The following is a 15,639-nucleotide window of genomic DNA, read 5'->3' on the forward strand; positions in this document are numbered from 1 at the left end:
CTTTCTAATCATTTGGCCGTTGTATTCCTGCGGTGTTGTTATTGTTCCAGTTTTTCGACTTTTTTCGACGTTATCCATAACGAAAATCATTGTGTTGATTACAGTTTAACAGACAAGTAGTATAGGTCGTGTACAGTGTACTTCGTTGTCGGTGTTCATCCGACGGTCGCCGAACCTTGGGTCATGTAAGTACCTTTCATACGACCTCGTTACTCTCATTTCCACCTGTGTATAGAGTAGTGTGAACAAGTGTGTGTTTGCGACTTTTGTAGATTTATAAGATGTTAAGACGTACACTTTCGAGACAAAGCCTTCCGTGACTCGTGAGTTTACCTGCGCCTTATCAAAAACGTATCGCGTGGTATTGTGGTACCTATTATTACAAGTTGTACTAACTTCGACGATTGTTGTTCACCTAAACATCTGCGATATATTTAAACGCGTTATCGTGATTTGTGACGTCTATTCAACCAATTCGTTTTAACTAAATTTAAACTGAGACCTTATCGATCCATTAATGTACTTGAATTCAATAGGTACCACATTATTATAAGTAAACGCTGGTCGTCGTGTACGCGCTACACGTAGGTCAGATGCCAATAATGTTATGTCCGTAATCGTGAAGTGAGGTATTGAAATGTAGACTGAAGACACTAGACACCATTTTTAAAGACTTGATTTTGAACTAATTTTTAAGCTATTTATGCAGTCGTAATGAAAAATGTATTTATTTGGGTAATATTGATGATTATTGAACCCTTATAATTTTTTTATTGGTTATTATTATATTACATATTTAAGTGTGAATGAATAGTTACCTCTTTAAACATTTAATATTTGCTTACATTTGTTAAATTGGATAATTTAGGTAATTAAAATGATTTTAATTGCATGTTTTTGTACCTATCCAATATAAAAATGTACCAAACTACCTGTGTACTGATTAGTATTATATTTTTAAAGTGGTAATTTAAATTAATATTAATGTTACTAATTAAGTACCTATTTTCTATTAAACATAATTTTGCCCTCAATATACAACTATTTTTTATAGTATATTTTTCATTTTAAGTTGGTATTAAGTCTTTAATTTTTTATTTGTTAAGTTCAGTTAATTAGCATCTTAAGTAATAAGTACTGCTAAAATCATCATGTAGTACAACTATCTATCAAAAAAATAAATAATTCAGCAAACCTAACAATTTATTAATAAATTTATATACGTACTTACATTGAACAGTAAATAACTTGGTCAAATTTGTCTCCTTATTACAGTTGGTAAATAATTTGTAGCTCCCAAGCAATTTTATTTAGGAAACTAAGTATTTTAACAATTTAAGATTAAAGGCGCAATAAGAAATTATCGGTCAGAATTAGTTTTAAAGTTATTACCTTTGGAAATGTGTGATTTTGCGTATTCCCACTTGTCTCTTCCATAAAAATGTTTACAACTCACATTTATAAAAAAAAAATATTTTCGGGTAGTTATCTGTTGAGTTTGATAAAGCAAATTATTTTGAAGTTTGAGGTTTTTTGACCATAACTACCAAAAACAATTTGACCAACTTTTTTAGGTGCTCCGTCATATTATTAAGCATGCAAAAACACATTTTGATAAAAATAAATTGCATATTTTAAATCCTAAGAATCTCTGGAGCTTAACTAGCATTCGTTGTTCCAAATTTTATACTTATAAATTTATTTTTAATCAATGGTGTTACAGTATAAAAGCTGTATAAGCATAAGTAATATTTCAGACAATTCTGATGACCTATGATGTATTAATAAAGGGTTGCATAATGTTAAAAGAGTTATTTTCCGTATAAATTAGTTATAATGTGATGAAACTATGTACATATTATGTTACCTTGCAGATCCAGTACATTCCATAACAATTACCTAATATCATTATAAATCGATCTTACAATCCAAACTTTTAACTTTCCAGAAAAAAAATGCATACATAATGTTACATAGGTTTAAAAAATTTGATTTTGGGCTCCCAACAGCAGAATTTATTTAGAGTTTTTTGAATCTAGAATGTTATTATTAAGGATTGGACGTTATAAAAGTTGAAATGTCCAAAAAAATTATATGGAGGTGGTTCTCAAAATAAAAATTAAAAATTTTCAATTCATAACTTTTCAATGACTGATTAGTTACACAACAGTATATTAAAAATGTATCATACGTATTCTTATTTAAAAATAGGTAACTATGATATTAATGAATTGTATACTGTTTAGTTTTATCCATAACAAAAACAAGTAATTTTCTAAATCTTTTAGTATACTGAAATACCTAATTGATGTTTTGCTACTTACCACAAATCTTAAGAAAAAGAAAATGTTGGCATTAAATAATTAAGTAAATATATAAAACATATACTCTGTCAGGCAAAAGAATTTACCGATTCTGTGAATCCTCACTCCATACCCTGCCGCATTCCTGTTCCTTTATAGCATATTGTATGGAGATGAGCAAATGAACTGATTTTTGTTGGACCACAGTATTTTCTCTTGCTGGACAGATTATGTTGGTTATTAAATAAAAACTTTTTTTTTTAAATAATATAAATAAGTAGGTATGTGAGAGTTAAAAATTATGCATTTTTTCTGAAACTGACAATGTATAAATTTTAAATTTTTGTTTTTATTCTTGTCGTTGTATAGAATGGATTTTACCTTGATTTGCTATAAGTCAAAATCATATAGATAAATTTGCAACTAATACTACTCCGAGCCATAGTTATGAGTATGTTTTGTTTTTAAATGTAAAATTTCTTTATCAAACTTCATTTTTTTTTTTTAATTTTGGAGATTATAGTTTTAAAGTTCAACTAAGGAACTGCACAATACATTTAAATAAAACACAACTATCTAAATGCATGTTTATTGCTTTTAACAAATGCACTTTTAAATTTTATAATCTTGAACTAGGTTATACTAATAAATTGAGTGTGTATTATCTATTTTTTATTTTTATTTTAGGGCTTAATCAAGATACACTTATTGAATAATCGAATACAAATAACTAAGCATCAAAAACCAGCAAGCCCCAGAGATCCTGAACAAAATAGGTATCTAGTATCTAAATAACTGTTACATTTTTACTTTAAACTATGTAATAGACTGATTTTTTTTTTATCAGTAATTTGTATTAGATATTATAAATCAAGAATTGATTTTATATATTAACTGGTAATTAAAACTATTAAAATAGTTATTTTTATTTTTAAATAGACTATTCCTAAAACCCCTTTAAAATGTATGGAATGACATCGGCAATAAGTGATGCTCTTCCGACAGACATTGATATACAGTTAACAAAGTCATTGGATGATGCTCTTTCAAGAGAAAAAGTTATTACTACTGATGAAGATTTATCTCAAAGGCTTGAAGTATTATCAATGCTTAACAATTTGGCTAAAGAATGGATACGTGAAGTTAGTATGGAAAGAAATTTACCTGAAATAACAGCTGAAAATGTTGGAGGATTAGTATGCACGTTTGGATCCTATCGTCTTGGTGTTTACCATAAAGGTGCTGATATTGATGCAATTGTCATTGTCCCAAGACATATAACTAGAGCTGATTATTTTGCAACATTCTATAATAAATTAAAAGAAAATCCTAGTATAAACAATGTCCGAGCTGTTGAAGAAGCTTTCGTTCCAGTTATCAAAATGATAATACAAGGCATTGAAATAGATATGTTATTTGCACGTCTTGCTTTAAAAGAAGTACACGAAGATACTGATTTGCAACAGGATGATCTGCTGAGAAATTTGAATCCTAAATGTGTACGAAGTTTAAATGGATGTCGTGTTACAGATTCTATTTTACGATTAGTCCCTAATCGAGAATCGTTCAAGAAAACATTAATTGCAATTAAGTTATGGGCTAAACGTCATAGAGTTTACTCAAATGCTTTAGGATACCTTGGGGGGGTTTCTTGGGCAATGTTAGTTGCAAGAGTATGTCAGTTATATCCAAATGCAGCACCAGCAACTTTAATACACAAATTTTTTTTAATATTTTCTAAATGGCAATGGCCTCAGCCTGTCTTATTAAAACCATCATATTTTATGGATCTCGGATATCCAGTTTGGGACCCAAGAGTTAACATGGCAGATCGTAATCATGTTATGCCTATTATAACTCCAGTTTATCCTCAACAAAATTCAACTTTTAATGTTTCTCATTCCACCCTAGCCATAATACAAGATGAATTTAGAACAAGTCTAGACATTATGGGCGAAATTTTAACTGGAGAATCTAGTTGGTCAAAAATTTTTCAACCATCTAAATTTTTCACAAAATATAGATATTTCTTGGCGATAACTGTGTTTGCAAACTGTGATGAAGAATTACTTGAATGGAGAGGATTAGTTGAATCAAGGCTTCGTTTTTTGCCTACATCTTTAGAAGAAATCGAATGTGTCCAAAGATCTCATTTAAATCCAGACCAGTTTGTACTACCTTATGAAAAATCACAAGGAAGGCCATCATCAGTTTGGTTTGTTGGTCTAGAAATATCTAAGTCTAATGGCACAGTGGTTCAATTAGATTTTAGTACTCATATCCGAGATTTCTGTTTATTGGTAAAAAGTAGAGCTCATGCTATTTTTAAAGCTGGAATGGATATACAAGTTAATCATTTAAAAAGAAAAGACTTGAGAGACTATGTACCTGATGAATTGAAAAAAGAAAAAGCTATTCCAAATTCTGTTGGTAGTAAAATTATTGCACGATTGTCAACTGAGGGTAGACATTCTATATCAGAATTAGTTGAAGAGTCACAAAAGAGTCCTACATCTAGAAAACGTAGTATTGAAGATGAAACTGATGATAATATCATTAAAAAAAGCCTATTATTGAATGATGACATTTTTGTCTTGGGATCAGTAGAATCTCATAGAAGTCCGTCATCAGAAAATAAATCAAACAACCTAGTTAATACTCTGCTATCAACCGAAAAAGAAAATCATTCTATATCAACTGAAAATGAAACCAAAGAAAATATTAATATTGTAAAAGAATCTCTATTGCTAACTGATGCCAGACATTCCACAATTGAATCGGGGAATTCCCTGACAAATACAGTATCAAATAAATGTTGTGCTGATGATGAAAGTGATGAAAGTGACCAGAAGAAATTAAGGCTTCTTCATCCAACTGTTGCCTAATTACCCATGTGTTCATATGATATAAATCTTCAAATAAAAAAATATATATATATAAATAAATATATTATCTATACATACTCAAAAAATGTAAAAAAAAAAAAAAAACAAAAAAATGTAAAAACAAAAAAAATGTAAAAAATGAACAAAATGCCAGTCATATAAAATTCATTTTTTTTTTTGTAAAATAGTAAATTATTTTATGTTCTGTTATATTGTAATGTCTTGCAATACAACAACAGACTTAGATTCATATTTAAACAGCATCATGGGTATGTTTTGGTGCGGATTTAACGGGTTCAACCAATTGAACATTGAATCGAACGTCAACTGGGATTTTCATGCTTATGGCAACAAAGCAGATTATGGTGAAATTCTGCAAGTGGATTTTTCTTGGAGCACTGCTTCAATTTTAACAAGTATTCAATCTAATTCACTATTATTATTTTTTTTTTCAAGTTAATGAACATTGCATACATTTAATTAAAGGTTCGGGTAAAATTCTTGCGAGTGGTCTCATAAACAAAAAAATTACCAATTTTGAAGTATTGGACGATTTAGGATATGGTCCTTTTAAATCTGTAAGCCATTAATACTTGTTAGTTTTAACTCTTTAATTTGAATTACACTATGTTCACATTTAGATTTCTTCATCTGAATCGAAAATATTAGCTATTGATTTAATTGGCAATTGTTGGTCATATTCAAAATGTAATGGCGAGTGGAAAAATATTACTCCAATATTACAAAGAGAAAATCATGTCTCTATATCCAAAAATCAAAACCGACCATCTATAAATTATACATGCTGCAGTGATACAATCCATCTAGCAGTTACACATAATGGTATTCATTGGTTTCAAATTGTTTTTTATTAATTTGATAATAAGTTATTTTATTTTTAGAAATATATTCAATTCCTACCAGAATATTTGATTCAAAATTCAAAGTCGCTCAAGTAGTTTGTGGTTTTGAGCATATTGTTATTTTAATGGAAACTGGGTGCTTATATACACAAGGATCCAGTAGGTATGCTGGTTTTAACACATAATATTTTGTGTTTTATTACACTCAATACTGTATCAAATTTAACAAGCATTCATTATACCAATATAATAAAAATTGATATATTAAATATTTTAAAATATACAAAATACTTGCAGCCGAGGTCAATTAGGTCATGGTGAATTAAATGAAGAAAATCATCCACGGCTTTTGAAATCTTTAGATGGTATTCGAGTGATTAATACTTCTGCAGGTGGTTGGCATACTGCTGCAATTACAGAGTATAATGATCTTTACATGTGGGGCTGGAATCATTCTGGGCAACTAGGAATTTCAAATTCCCCAGGTACTAAATATATACTAATTATGCCATACAAATAAAAATTAATAATTGTACTTTGAATGAAAATGATATATTATATTATTTATTCAATCAATTATAATGCGTATTACCTGTGGCAGTGGTTCAAAACATCAGCTAAAATCTTAATAATTGAAGTCAAAACAACTAAGTATTTGACCATTTATAAAAAAATAATATACATTTTATAAACAATTATTTGCTTAAAAATTATAATTGGATTATTTTTAGTATTTTAGTATCAGATATTTTACTAATTACCAACTAATTTAAGGTTGAATGTTTTGTATGACTTTATTTGGTTTACGGCACTAATAAACATATTCAAAATAGTTAAAACAGGTGAAATATCATGTTGGATGTTTTTAAAGTATTTTAAAAGTTAAAAATTAATTTATAACATTTTTACAGAAAATGGTGGTATAATAATGGCTCCAGAACCTGTACTGATTAATTGGGCTGAAGAGACAGATATCGAACAAGTGAGTTTGGGGGCAAGACATTCGATGGTTCTATCTAAGAACAATATACTTTGGGGTTGTGGGTGGAATGCTCACAAACAGCTTGGTATCGAGACATACCAACTAACTTGTGACCGAATGATTAATTTGAGTAATTTATCACCATTGCTAAAATGCAATGTAAGAAAAATCGTCAAAGTAGTATGTGGCGCATGGAATAGTGCCTTGCTGTTAGATGAATGACAATTTACCCCACAAAAATAACATTTTACTAAGAGATTTTTTATTTTAATTTTAAATGTGATTTAGTATTTGGTTTTTCTAAAAAGAAATTTAGGAATATAGGATTTATTATAAAAGAGTTAATGTCCATGTTCTTCACATTATTTAAATTCTAAAACATAAAAAAAATTTAGGCTGTAACAATTTCACTTTATTTTTTTTTACAAAAGTAATTTGTCTCTATTAAAACTAAATAATTTATTATTTTCAAATTATTATGATTATACATTTTTATACCAAGCAACAAATTTAAGTAATTTGGGATATCCTTATATTTTTATTTGCTTCAATTCTATTTTATTTATACCAACTATAAATGTTTCAATAATGTAATTTGATTAGTTACGTGTTTATGTGGGTAAATTTTAATTTATGAGGAAATTAATATTTGTAATATTTTAAATTATCTAGAATTGAAAAAGAACAATAGTTTTAATAAAAAATGTGTACTTCTTCATTGAACAAAATATGGTGTGGATGAAAATAAAATAAGTGTTAAACAACTGGGAAGTTTAAATTTACTTATTTATGTATACATGTATTATTGTTATTTATTATTTTTGAAATAAACGATTTAAATATAATCTGTGCTATTATTTGACATCTTTAACCATTACATGTGTCCATGTTAGTGTGCTAATGTCTAATACAATAAAATGATATTAAATACATATTAATGTATTTTTGTATATTATGTTACTTCCCATTTTTTAGGAAGAAATTGAAATGTGTCCATACACATCGGATCAATTTTAAGCTTTCAGCATTTGTAGTATACCAGCAATATGCACCAATCCGTACTGGCTCAGACTTTGTTACGAGTCTGTAGTAACCTTATTGCTACTTAGGCATTGAATTGTTCTTCTAGAAAATCTTGGATTGATTTTAGTTTGAGAGGTTGTCTGTGTGAACATTTTTGAAAATAACGACAAGTTGCATGTAAGAGATAGGCATGTCGTGTGCAGATGAATAAGATAATATGTTCTTAATTTGAGTGTATACACTCAAACTTAGAAAGATGGAGGGACATAACCTTATTTACGTGATTTTTACCCATGAAGACATTTTACTATACAACTTATTAAAAAGCAGCTTATGGACAAAATAAAAATTATATGTTTACTCGAAATTAATAAGTAACCTTCTACATGGTTTTAAATTACCATGATGTTTGTGTAGTTCATATTATTTAGTATTTAAAAATATTTAAGATGTAACTAGGAGTACGAATGTTGAGTCGCAAGCACAGACAAGTGAAAACTATTATAACTCTTAACTACTAATTGTAGGTTGGCAGTATAAGATATAGGAATTAGGAGAGTAACAAAATATTATATTATTTTACCTTGCATAAAATATAAAAATTTAAAAAATCCATCATTTTCTGGGGTGTAAATTCATCGCCACCAAGTAACAAAAGTAAGTGGTAGTGAAGTTATAAACATGCAAACAAACAATGGCAAAACATTGATTAATTATACTTCATCAATAGGCAGATGAGGCTACCAATATTGACAATTAAGGCTCTATATATAGAAACTAGTAGTTCTTATAAAGCTCTACTAATATCGGTCACCTTGTCAGGCTCTTCTAGAGACAAGGGGAGAGCTTTATAAATAAACCGTCCCATTTGATCTAATAAATTCTATAGGTATTAGTATTTAACACAAAAGCCCAACTTGTCATGGGGTGACTAGTGAATAGTCACAAAAAATGTATTCTTCAATAAGGCTAAAAATGAGCTGTTCTCAAAAATCATATCAATTGAATGAATTGTCATTTTATCAAATAGGTAATAACAATAAAAAAAGCCACTTGACTCACGACTTAGCAGTGGCGCCCAGATAGGTTAGCAAGGGGTGCAACTGCATGTGCTCTCGTGGGGGGTGGGTGGGTAGGTAGGTATAGACGCCTATGGTTATAGGTACCTAGATAAAGTATAGGTAAACAATTAGTAACAGTTCAAAAGAACGTTTTTTTAAATAAAAAATGGGTGGGTGGGTGGGTCACTTTTGTTAGTTGCATGTGCTCTCAAAATACTTCTGTGCGCCACTGCGACTTAGGTAAGTACCTTCAAATATATTGTATAACCTTAGTAGAGGCGGCAATGGTGTGAGAAGTTTTCAAACTGATAATTAATTAACTGACAAAAAATTGCAAGTACCTAATACCTATAGGCGAGTGTGTAACCATTTTCCTGTACAAAAAGTGTGGAGTGTGCGGTGTGCCTCGTTGTTGATTGGGTCAATTGATTTATGGATTTGTTAAAATTGAATTAAATGATATATTTTCACAAGTTATGACCTATTATCGTACGCGAAAAACGATTCTGAGAGCGAAGAATGAAGATAGTCCAACTTGTTGTTTACTGAATAATTATTGTAATTGTAATATTACAATTATCACAAAAATGTTCGTATTTTTTTCTTGATAATTTAAAAAAAGTACTGAGAAATGTTTAATTTTTTTCCACCAAAGTACAAACTAGATCAAATTTTGATTACAGAAAGTCAAAAACCTCCCTCAAGGCCTCAAAGTTTACGATTGGAGCATTTATTTTATTAGAAAACTGAAAGTGTCGAGATGAAAAAAAAAACATAATTTTTCAATCTCCTAAGAATAAAAATAAAGAAATTATATTATTTTTGTTAATGTTATTTATTTAAAATATCGACATTTCAATTTGAATGACCACCAAATGGCCCGCTGGTAGCAAAGTTATTGAGTTATTCTTCCAGATAATAATGAGTTGAACAAAAATAAATTGGTTTAGTTGTTTTTAATTCACACAGTTTTTAACATATCATTATTGGATTTTAAAATGAAATTATTCTGTAGTTCATCATGATACATAAACATTGTCACCTAAATTGTATTTATAACATTTATTAAAGAAAAAATGATTTAATTTCCAAAAAGTTTAGTCCATGAATATATTTTATAACCCTACTTTTATCTGCGGTCTGATAACGTCCTTGTACTTTTCATATGGATAATATGGTTTTACTTTAACCTATTCCTTAAAATTAAATATTCTCATTACCGATTTCTAATATCTCTCTGTTCTAACTCTCCGTCAATCGTCATTTTTCATTAAAACTACCAAAGCCACTATCAAATTAAAATGGTAAGATGTCTTGATTAATATTAAAACGTAGCATAGTATAATATTTCGTCCGGCATTATTCCGAAAATTATTGTCTAACCATGTAAGCGTGTGTGGTTTCGGCACATCACAATTTCACACTTGTCTTCTTTGCGTATTCGATCGTTTGATTGGTTTGACAGTTCTTCGTGCTCCCCTTTTATAGGCTATAGCTTAATTCCTTAAATTCTTTGTAGCTATCCTTTCCTTATGATTTGTGTCATGTATTCCATCCTTGGTCTTCCTCTTCCAATCACACTTGTACCTATGTATAATATTATTATGACATAGACACATAATATCTAATTAGTAGTGTCTCATGGTGTAAACTTTTTGTTGCGTTTCTCATTTTGCTTTGATTTTATTCAAACAGGCTTCAATTGCAACCAAGTTCCGCCCACTCTTTGATCGAGTTTTGGTCAAACGTTTGGACGCTGTTAAGCAAAGTAAAGGAGGTATAATGTTGCCAGAAAGTGCTTCAAAGAAAATTCGTGAGGCAACTGTTATAGCTGTAGGACCTGGAGCAAGAAATCAGGTACGTCAACTGTTTTACTAATGAGTAGAGTCCTAAATGGATGATTAATTTTTACCGATGATTATTATTATTTTAGGATGGAAAACCAGTACCAATTGATGTTAATGTTGGTGACCGAGTATTGTTACCAGAGTACGGTGGTACTCCAATTCAATTAGATGATGATGACTCTTACACAATTTTCAAAGAATCAGAATTATTAGCTAAAGTAGAGTAATTATAAAAAAAATTATAAAGTTATCAAATTATAATGCGACTGATTAATTTAGTGGGAGATAGTTATTTTCAAATATGTTTAAAATTTAAAAAAATTCCAATATTTTACTTCTGATTGTGCTTAAAATAGCCCTGTACTCTTTTTTTCAAATTTAATTTTTATTTGCTGTTTTTTATTATTTATATTTAAAATAAAATAGTTTTGAAAATTGAAATATAATTTTATTTTTATTATGAGTATTCCTTATGCAATTGTGTACCTATATCAAATGAATTTATAATATATTGTGTAATATTTGAACCACCTATTTGAGATGCAACTTAAGTCAATAAAAGGTAATACGGAGAAAACAAGAAAAAACTGTTTTTAAGCTACCAGTGATGTATTGTTATTTCTCTTTCATACTTATTATTTACAGTGGTAAAATTAAATTTTTTTTTTCTTATGTTCACACATGATCTGTCTATAAGGACGCAGGATGGTCGAATGTAAACTCCTTTTAACTTGGAGGTAGATAGCGTCAAGATCTAAGCGGTTGGGTAGCTTAGTGGTAGAGAAATCGCCTGGCAAGCGAGAAACTGGTTCGATTCCCGGTTCAATGGCTTGATTTTTGACGTTATTTCCCCTGGAGAAGTTAACAATTTGATAACACATTCCACTCGATAACTCAATTTGTGATGTTTTGTGACTTGCATTCTTCTCAAATAGTTGGTTCATTTGGTGATGACTGGAGATAGATAATGTTATACATTTTCAGATAAATTTACGTTCACTAAATTATTGATTATTGTTAGATCTAGTATCAAGGCTTTTTGAAATACAAATACCCATCCAACACATTTTGTTTACTTGAAGAACTACTATTAGTGTACTTGAAAAATAGGTCAATAGATCTATTTTTTATTTTTACTCAAACCACAAAATACATTTCAAAAATCATCCATTTCATATTAATATAAAAAAAAAACACTTGAAGTAATTCAGCATGTAATAAGGCATTATGAGGACCTATGTAAACTATTTGGTCCAAGTTATCTAACCTATCAGTTGCAAGTGTTTAAAGTGTTCACAATGATGAAATAAATATGTAATGATAATAAATTAATTTTGTTATGACAATGAAATTATATCATAACACCAATACGAAGGGGCATCACTGCTTATATTTAATGGAAATAAATTGAGGTCATGGCACCACAGTTTTCTCAGACTGAATGGTGTATCGTATAATAAATAAGTGGTATACTACAGTTACTTTATCGGTTGTTGGATGTTTGAATTTGGTGTAGGTCATGTCAGCACTCAGCACATTATAAACTCAATTTCAATAACCAATAAATTTGATAGTTGTTTTAATGTCTACTTAGGTAGATAAGTACCTACCGGCTACTTCAAGTAACAACCCAACTATCCCGTTTACAGTAAATTTATCCAATATTATATTATTATTTATATTGGACATTGTACCAACAACTTCAGTGTTTATCTTCTATACTGTAGGACAAAATGGATTAAATTTAATCTATTCTGTGACTGTAATATAATATATAAATACTAACAGTAACAGAGAGTTATCAGTCGTTAGAATATTGGGTCTCCATTAACCATAATGAAAAAAAAATGTCTGATCAATTTTATAAACGGGACTTTTTATGTTTACATATTAATTATTATAAATGTTATAATAACATTATTATTTTTTGTTATAATCATGATGGTGATTGTTGAGAGGGGCTAAGTCTAACCTAGCCCCTCAAATTGTAGATTAACGCTTAATTTTTTTTTTGATTTCCATTAACAACAGCTTACAAGGAACCTTTTATTATATTTTTGAGTTTTTGAACCGAGTGTAAATTTTTTTATCAACTTGGGATAAAAAAAAAACAAATAATTATCGAAAATTTCATTTACCTATAAATAGTTCAACACAAATCAAAATTGTATGGTGTATACAAAATGCTTACACAAATTTTCAGTGAAAATGTCATGTATCTACGGTTAGTAAGTCGGTCGGTAAATTGGAAGTATATTTTAGGTTATATTATCAGATTAAAATACATTTTATTTTCTGAGTATAATTTATTTATGCATTTTAGATTCTGAGCAAAAAGATAAATATTGTTTTTACAATAATGTTTATTTTTATTTAATTCATCAATTGTTCTTATTGTTCTACTTTATTGTAACAGATTGAATAAAAATCCTTTAATAACAAAAAAAAAAGTTTGAATAGTGTGCCGTTAGTTTTGATATTAGAGTGAATTTAAGTATTATCAAACTTTTAGGTAAGAACATTATCTGTGCTTAAGCTTCAAGGATTTTCTGATATTTTCATTTTCAAGCAAGATACGAGTATGTGAAACAACCCGAATCATAATGCTCATATCTCGCTTGAAAATTAAAATATTCAAAAATCCGCCGACGCTTAAGCATAGATATTAATGTTCTTACCTAGAACTTTGATAATAACTAAGTCAATTGATCAATTCACTCTAATATTAAAACTAACAGCACACTATTGAAACTAGTGAACGGAAATGTTCTAAGTCATACGTGTAGAATGCAGTACAGTTAATGCATGAGTAGCGTCCTCTTAAGTTTTTCAACATTTAATAAAAAAAAAATTACTGGAAAGTCAAATTCATTTTTATGAGCCATATATGTTCTATGTTATGAGTTATGACGTAGAAGTTTCAAGATTTTCAAGGAAGAATTTGGAGTGTATCGATACGTATCGAGGCAATTTTGAGCGTTCAAGAAGTTACACGTGCAGTATACAAGCGATACGTATCGAATTTTTCTTCTTGAAAATCTTGTTTGTGTATTCTGCATACGGAGCTGGGACAGATTTATATCGAGATATCATTAAAAAATTTTCGCTTATCAAAATCGGGAAATCTGTACCCGTGACTTCTTCATGCTCAAAACCACGGATATAGATCTGATACTATGGTTGCACCACGAATTAAGATATACAGGATGCCGAACGAGGGCTTATAAAGTGAAGACGGAAGTTTCCAAAAATCCAGAATAACTTACAGCGCTTTTTAGCCACAGTGGCGAACAGTGCTACCATCTATCAAGAATTATAGTTTTACGTATCTTTATCATAAAAATTATCATCATGTTAATTTCCCGCCACTTTTATGAAATTGTATTAATGTTGGATTTGTAATTATTACATTATAAAATGCATTATGAATATTATGAATATATGTGAATAAAGATATAAACTATGATAAATTTACTAATATTTTATTTTGGTATTGGGCATGATTACATGAAAATTAATAAAAAATAGAGCTGATAAGATATTTGTGGATAATGATTTTGCTGATGCTGAAACATTTGAATGTGTCGTTTATTATGTAGCAGGGTAAATATGACATAGATGTTTTATAAATTAAAATCAATAATTACTTGTTACATTATAATAGATATTTAGCAAAACGTGTAAGCAAGAAAACAAGTTGTAATGCATGTTTATCTGGAATAAAAAACATTGACAACCATTCCAATACACAGGCTGCAAAGCTTCTTAACCTGAAGTCTCGTGGTTACTTAACACATCCTGATAGCAATTTTTTCATGCTTCTAAAACTAATTGAGAAGTGTTTTGTCAAACACAAAGACAGTCAAAATGTGTTTGACGACACAGTTGAAGAATTTTTTAATAATAATTACCTGGTTCCTTTTCCGTGTGCAATCCACAAAGAAGATATGGTTGAATTTATATTTACATCATATATTGCAATGAGGATGAGACAATATGCATACATGACTAATCACAAAACAAAAAGCACTAACAAAGTTAAAAAAAAAATAGCCAAATTGGTATCAAAATAGTTTTTAAAAAGTTTTATTTATACAAATTGAATATTGACACTAGTAATTAAAACCAATAAAAAAGTATTTTACATACCTATCAAATGAATTATTATTATATCAAAGAAAACTTTTATTGTACCTATTATAATATTATTCATTTGTTGAGAAATATGTCTTGTATACCATCTTAATAATTAATATTTTACTCATGATTTTACTTATGTGATTATGTTTATTATGATACTTGATAGTCGTAATTATACAAAATTAGTTAAGAATTTCGCCACCGTAACCATTTCAGCGCCATAAGTTAATTTGGGAACCTGGAAACTTTCGACTTCACAGAAATACTGATAACAGGCTGTCGTTCGGCATCCTGTATATCTTAATTCGTGGGTTGCACGTCGGCCTATATTGGATCCACGGCTATAGATACAGCATTGAGCGGCGCCGAATGTTCTTATCAAATCTGACGAAAAGTCGCGTTTTACTAGCGCCCTCTACAGTAAGAACTCTTATACCATGTTACCATAACTTTACAAACATATTTATAATTTATATAATCGCGGGTATATGATATACCAGGTCATAGAGGGCGCTAGTATCACGCGACTTTTTTT

At 29.2% G+C, this 15,639-nt stretch overlaps 4 protein-coding genes across 6 annotated transcripts; all 4 read left to right on the forward strand.

The window, feature by feature from the left end:
* The first annotated feature begins 72 nt into the window (after positions 1 to 72).
* On the forward strand, positions 73 to 5,274 carry LOC111031405 (poly(A) polymerase type 3). Of its 2 annotated transcripts, none has more exons than XM_022311322.1 (3): positions 73 to 185; positions 2,991 to 3,079; positions 3,243 to 5,274. In XM_022311322.1, the coding sequence occupies exon 3, from the start codon at positions 3,266 to 3,268 to the stop codon at positions 5,186 to 5,188; it is 1,923 nt and encodes a 640-aa protein (XP_022167014.1). In that variant the 5' UTR covers positions 73 to 185; positions 2,991 to 3,079; positions 3,243 to 3,265; the 3' UTR covers positions 5,189 to 5,274. The 2 variants fall into 2 exon arrangements, with proteins under 2 accessions (XP_022167014.1, XP_022167015.1); XM_022311323.1 differs by lacking the exon at positions 73 to 185 and adding an exon at positions 199 to 323.
* Positions 5,275 to 5,302: 28 nt separating this feature from the next.
* LOC111031406 (RCC1 domain-containing protein 1-like) lies at positions 5,303 to 7,291 on the forward strand. 2 transcript variants are annotated; one of them, XM_022311324.1, is made up of 6 exons: positions 5,303 to 5,604; positions 5,675 to 5,766; positions 5,830 to 6,031; positions 6,076 to 6,214; positions 6,349 to 6,536; positions 6,963 to 7,291. In XM_022311324.1, the coding sequence occupies exons 1-6, from the start codon at positions 5,388 to 5,390 to the stop codon at positions 7,253 to 7,255; spliced, it is 1,131 nt and encodes a 376-aa protein (XP_022167016.1). In that variant the 5' UTR covers positions 5,303 to 5,387; the 3' UTR covers positions 7,256 to 7,291. The 2 variants fall into 2 exon arrangements, with proteins under 2 accessions (XP_022167016.1, XP_022167017.1); XM_022311325.1 differs by having other exon boundaries at positions 5,305 to 5,604; positions 6,091 to 6,214.
* Positions 7,292 to 10,266: 2,975 nt separating this feature from the next.
* Positions 10,267 to 11,405, forward strand: LOC111031438 (10 kDa heat shock protein, mitochondrial-like). Its single transcript, XM_022311362.1, has 3 exons — positions 10,267 to 10,421; positions 10,813 to 10,974; positions 11,051 to 11,405. The coding sequence occupies exons 1-3, from the start codon at positions 10,419 to 10,421 to the stop codon at positions 11,189 to 11,191; spliced, it is 306 nt and encodes a 101-aa protein (XP_022167054.1). The 5' UTR covers positions 10,267 to 10,418; the 3' UTR covers positions 11,192 to 11,405.
* A 264-nt stretch (positions 11,406 to 11,669) lies between these two features.
* Positions 11,670 to 15,071, forward strand: LOC111031433. The gene is made up of 3 exons (XM_022311357.1): positions 11,670 to 11,701; positions 14,493 to 14,567; positions 14,629 to 15,071. The coding sequence occupies exons 1-3, from the start codon at positions 11,670 to 11,672 to the stop codon at positions 15,035 to 15,037; spliced, it is 516 nt and encodes a 171-aa protein (XP_022167049.1). The 3' UTR covers positions 15,038 to 15,071.
* The last annotated feature ends 568 nt before the right edge of the window (positions 15,072 to 15,639 follow it).

This window comes from Myzus persicae, unplaced genomic scaffold, assembly GCF_001856785.1.
Source record: "Myzus persicae strain clone G006 unplaced genomic scaffold, MPER_G0061.0, whole genome shotgun sequence".
Classification (NCBI taxonomy): Eukaryota; Metazoa; Arthropoda; class Insecta; order Hemiptera; family Aphididae; genus Myzus; species Myzus persicae.

What these genes read in the sequence shown, in the direction of transcription:
- LOC111031405 (XM_022311322.1), top strand. Translation starts at nt 3,266, where the DNA reads ATGTATGGAATGACATCGGCAATAAGTGATGCTCTTCCGACAGACATT.
- LOC111031406 (XM_022311324.1), top strand. Translation starts at nt 5,388, where the DNA reads ATGTTCTGTTATATTGTAATGTCTTGCAATACAACAACAGACTTAGAT. An exon ending in GATATGGTCCTTTTAAATCT is followed by an intron (nt 5,767 to 5,829) that starts GTAAGCCATTAA and finishes GTTCACATTTAG; the next exon opens with ATTTCTTCATCTGAATCGAA. An exon ending in TATACACAAGGATCCAGTAG is followed by an intron (nt 6,215 to 6,348) that starts GTATGCTGGTTT and finishes AAATACTTGCAG; the next exon opens with CCGAGGTCAATTAGGTCATG.
- LOC111031438 (XM_022311362.1), top strand. An exon ending in GACCTGGAGCAAGAAATCAG is followed by an intron (nt 10,975 to 11,050) that starts GTACGTCAACTG and finishes TTATTATTTTAG; the next exon opens with GATGGAAAACCAGTACCAAT.
- LOC111031433 (XM_022311357.1), top strand. Translation starts at nt 11,670, where the DNA reads ATGGTCGAATGTAAACTCCTTTTAACTTGGAG. An exon ending in AAACTCCTTTTAACTTGGAG is followed by an intron (nt 11,702 to 14,492) that starts GTAGATAGCGTC and finishes AATAAAAAATAG; the next exon opens with AGCTGATAAGATATTTGTGG. An exon ending in GTCGTTTATTATGTAGCAGG is followed by an intron (nt 14,568 to 14,628) that starts GTAAATATGACA and finishes ACATTATAATAG; the next exon opens with ATATTTAGCAAAACGTGTAA.